A 1,993-nucleotide genomic window follows, 5' to 3' on the forward strand; every position below is an offset into this window, starting at 1 on the left:
GAAACAACATGTATTCTTTTTATGACTTGTTTTGCTGACTGTAGCGAGCATGAGGGTGGGCTCACCTGTAGCCCCTGTGACTGAGCATGTAAGTTAAAGGTTGCAAGATGCTTGTGTTACTACTAGATAACTATAGGGGCAGTCCCTTAAGGAAGCGCCCAGAGCCTTTATAATGAACAGACTGAGGAGTTGCTGCTCAGATCCACTGCTGTGGCTGCATGTAGTGTGATCTCCCAATGCGCATTGGTAATAAAGCTTTGATGAAAGGATACTTCAGCCTCATCTGACTCTTCTTCTCCAGCTGCATTATTAAAGGATCGGTGAGGTCGAGAATTGAACCTCAGCAACCTCATCCTCCTCTGTGTTGCAGCTATAAATATTAGCAGAAGCTTATTTTTGTCTTGTTCAACCTGGAGGGAAGCAGCTGAGTTTATTGTTATGAGTTCTTAATATGTAAGAATCTGTGTAATCAAATCTTAAATCTTTCAAAGTATAAAACTACTTGCTGTTTGTTTTTGATTGCTAATGTGGACATTGTACAACAGGTGCAACAGCTGCTGAGAAGGAACGTGACATAATCAGGTAACATGTGTGTGTAAAACAGCATTTGAACATCATAGTAGAAACGTTTCTCAGCAATTTATACCTGGTCATTGTATTGCTGTCTAACAAATGTAATATATATTATTGCTGACCTATCTTTGTCACTGTGGGATATTATGGAGAAAATGGAAAACTCAAGTGAGATTGTGTCATTTGTGCTGTCTGCTTTTGAAAATGTTGGAGAGTTAAAATACCTGTATTTTGTAATAATACTGGTCTGGTATGTCTCTATATGTGTGGCCAACACAGTCCTTATTTTGGTCATACGTGTGGACAGAAGACTGCATGAGCCAATGTACATACTGCTTTGTAATTTATGTGTGAACGAAATAAATGCCAGCACATCACTGTATCCTCTTTTGCTCTCACAGATGCTTTCAGACAGCCACGAGGTGACTGTGCCGTGGTGTTTTCTGCAGATGTGTTGTTTGTACACAAGTGCTTCTGTTGAGCTTTGTAGTTTAGCAGCCATGGCCTATGACAGATATATCTCAATCTGTCATCCATTACGCTATAATGTTATTATGAACACAGAGAGAGTGTTTTTGTTGATTCTGCTTGTGTGGCTGTATTCATTTCTTAGTTTTATTTTCTCATTTTCATTCATCTTCAGTTTGAAGTTTTGTGAAAATATTATTCACAACACGTATTGTGACCACCAATTAATAATTAGACTTTCGTGTTCAGTTTCAATCCAAAGCTTTATTTCTGATATATCCTTCGCAACTGTGAGTGTTTTCATACCCTTCAGTCTCATTTTAGTCTCTTACATGAAGATTTTGAGAGTTTGTCGAAAAACATCGAAAGAAAACAAGCAGAAAGCTGTGACTACTTGCACCCCTCAGATCATCTCTGTGTCAAACCTGTTTGTCGGGTATATATTTTACTTTATTGACTTCAGGTTTGTAGTTTCTCAGGTATTAGATGAAGTTCATATAATTTTGCCTATGTATGTCCTCATTTTTCAACCAATGCTCACCCCATTTATGTATGGATTTAAGTTACCAAAGATAAGGCAATCATATCAAAGGTTTCTCTTAAAGAGAAAATAAATGTCTTTGTTCAGCAGATTTACTTATATTCACAAAATAACCATGCAATTAATTTTTTTAAGTTCTTTGCAAAGAACTACTTGGCAACATGTAATTTTTCTGAATTCTAAACACAGCAATTTATTAAAAAGTCTAAAATTGTGTCTTTTTTTGAATTTATTTAAAACTAACAGGCTCATGTCACCGTGTAACCCTCTATAGTATTGTATTGCTCTTAAGCAGGAAACCAAATTTTGGTTCTTACACTGTCCTTAACATCATCACCCCAGAACAGTGAGAGAGGGAATATATATGGAGACAGATCATGCTCATGATACCATATACCAACGTACAGCAAA

General features: G+C 36.8%; 1 protein-coding gene across 1 annotated transcript; it reads left to right on the top strand.

Moving 5' to 3' along the window:
- The first annotated feature begins 698 nt into the window (after positions 1 to 698).
- Positions 699 to 1,655, top strand: LOC120731307 (olfactory receptor 11A1-like). Its single transcript, XM_040028285.1, has one exon. The coding sequence runs from the start codon at positions 720 to 722 to the stop codon at positions 1,653 to 1,655; it is 936 nt and encodes a 311-aa protein (XP_039884219.1). The 5' UTR covers positions 699 to 719.
- The last annotated feature ends 338 nt before the right edge of the window (positions 1,656 to 1,993 follow it).

This window comes from Simochromis diagramma, unplaced genomic scaffold (genome assembly GCF_900408965.1).
Source record: "Simochromis diagramma unplaced genomic scaffold, fSimDia1.1 OVJJ01000343.1, whole genome shotgun sequence".
NCBI lineage: Eukaryota > Metazoa > Chordata > Actinopteri > Cichliformes > Cichlidae > Simochromis > Simochromis diagramma.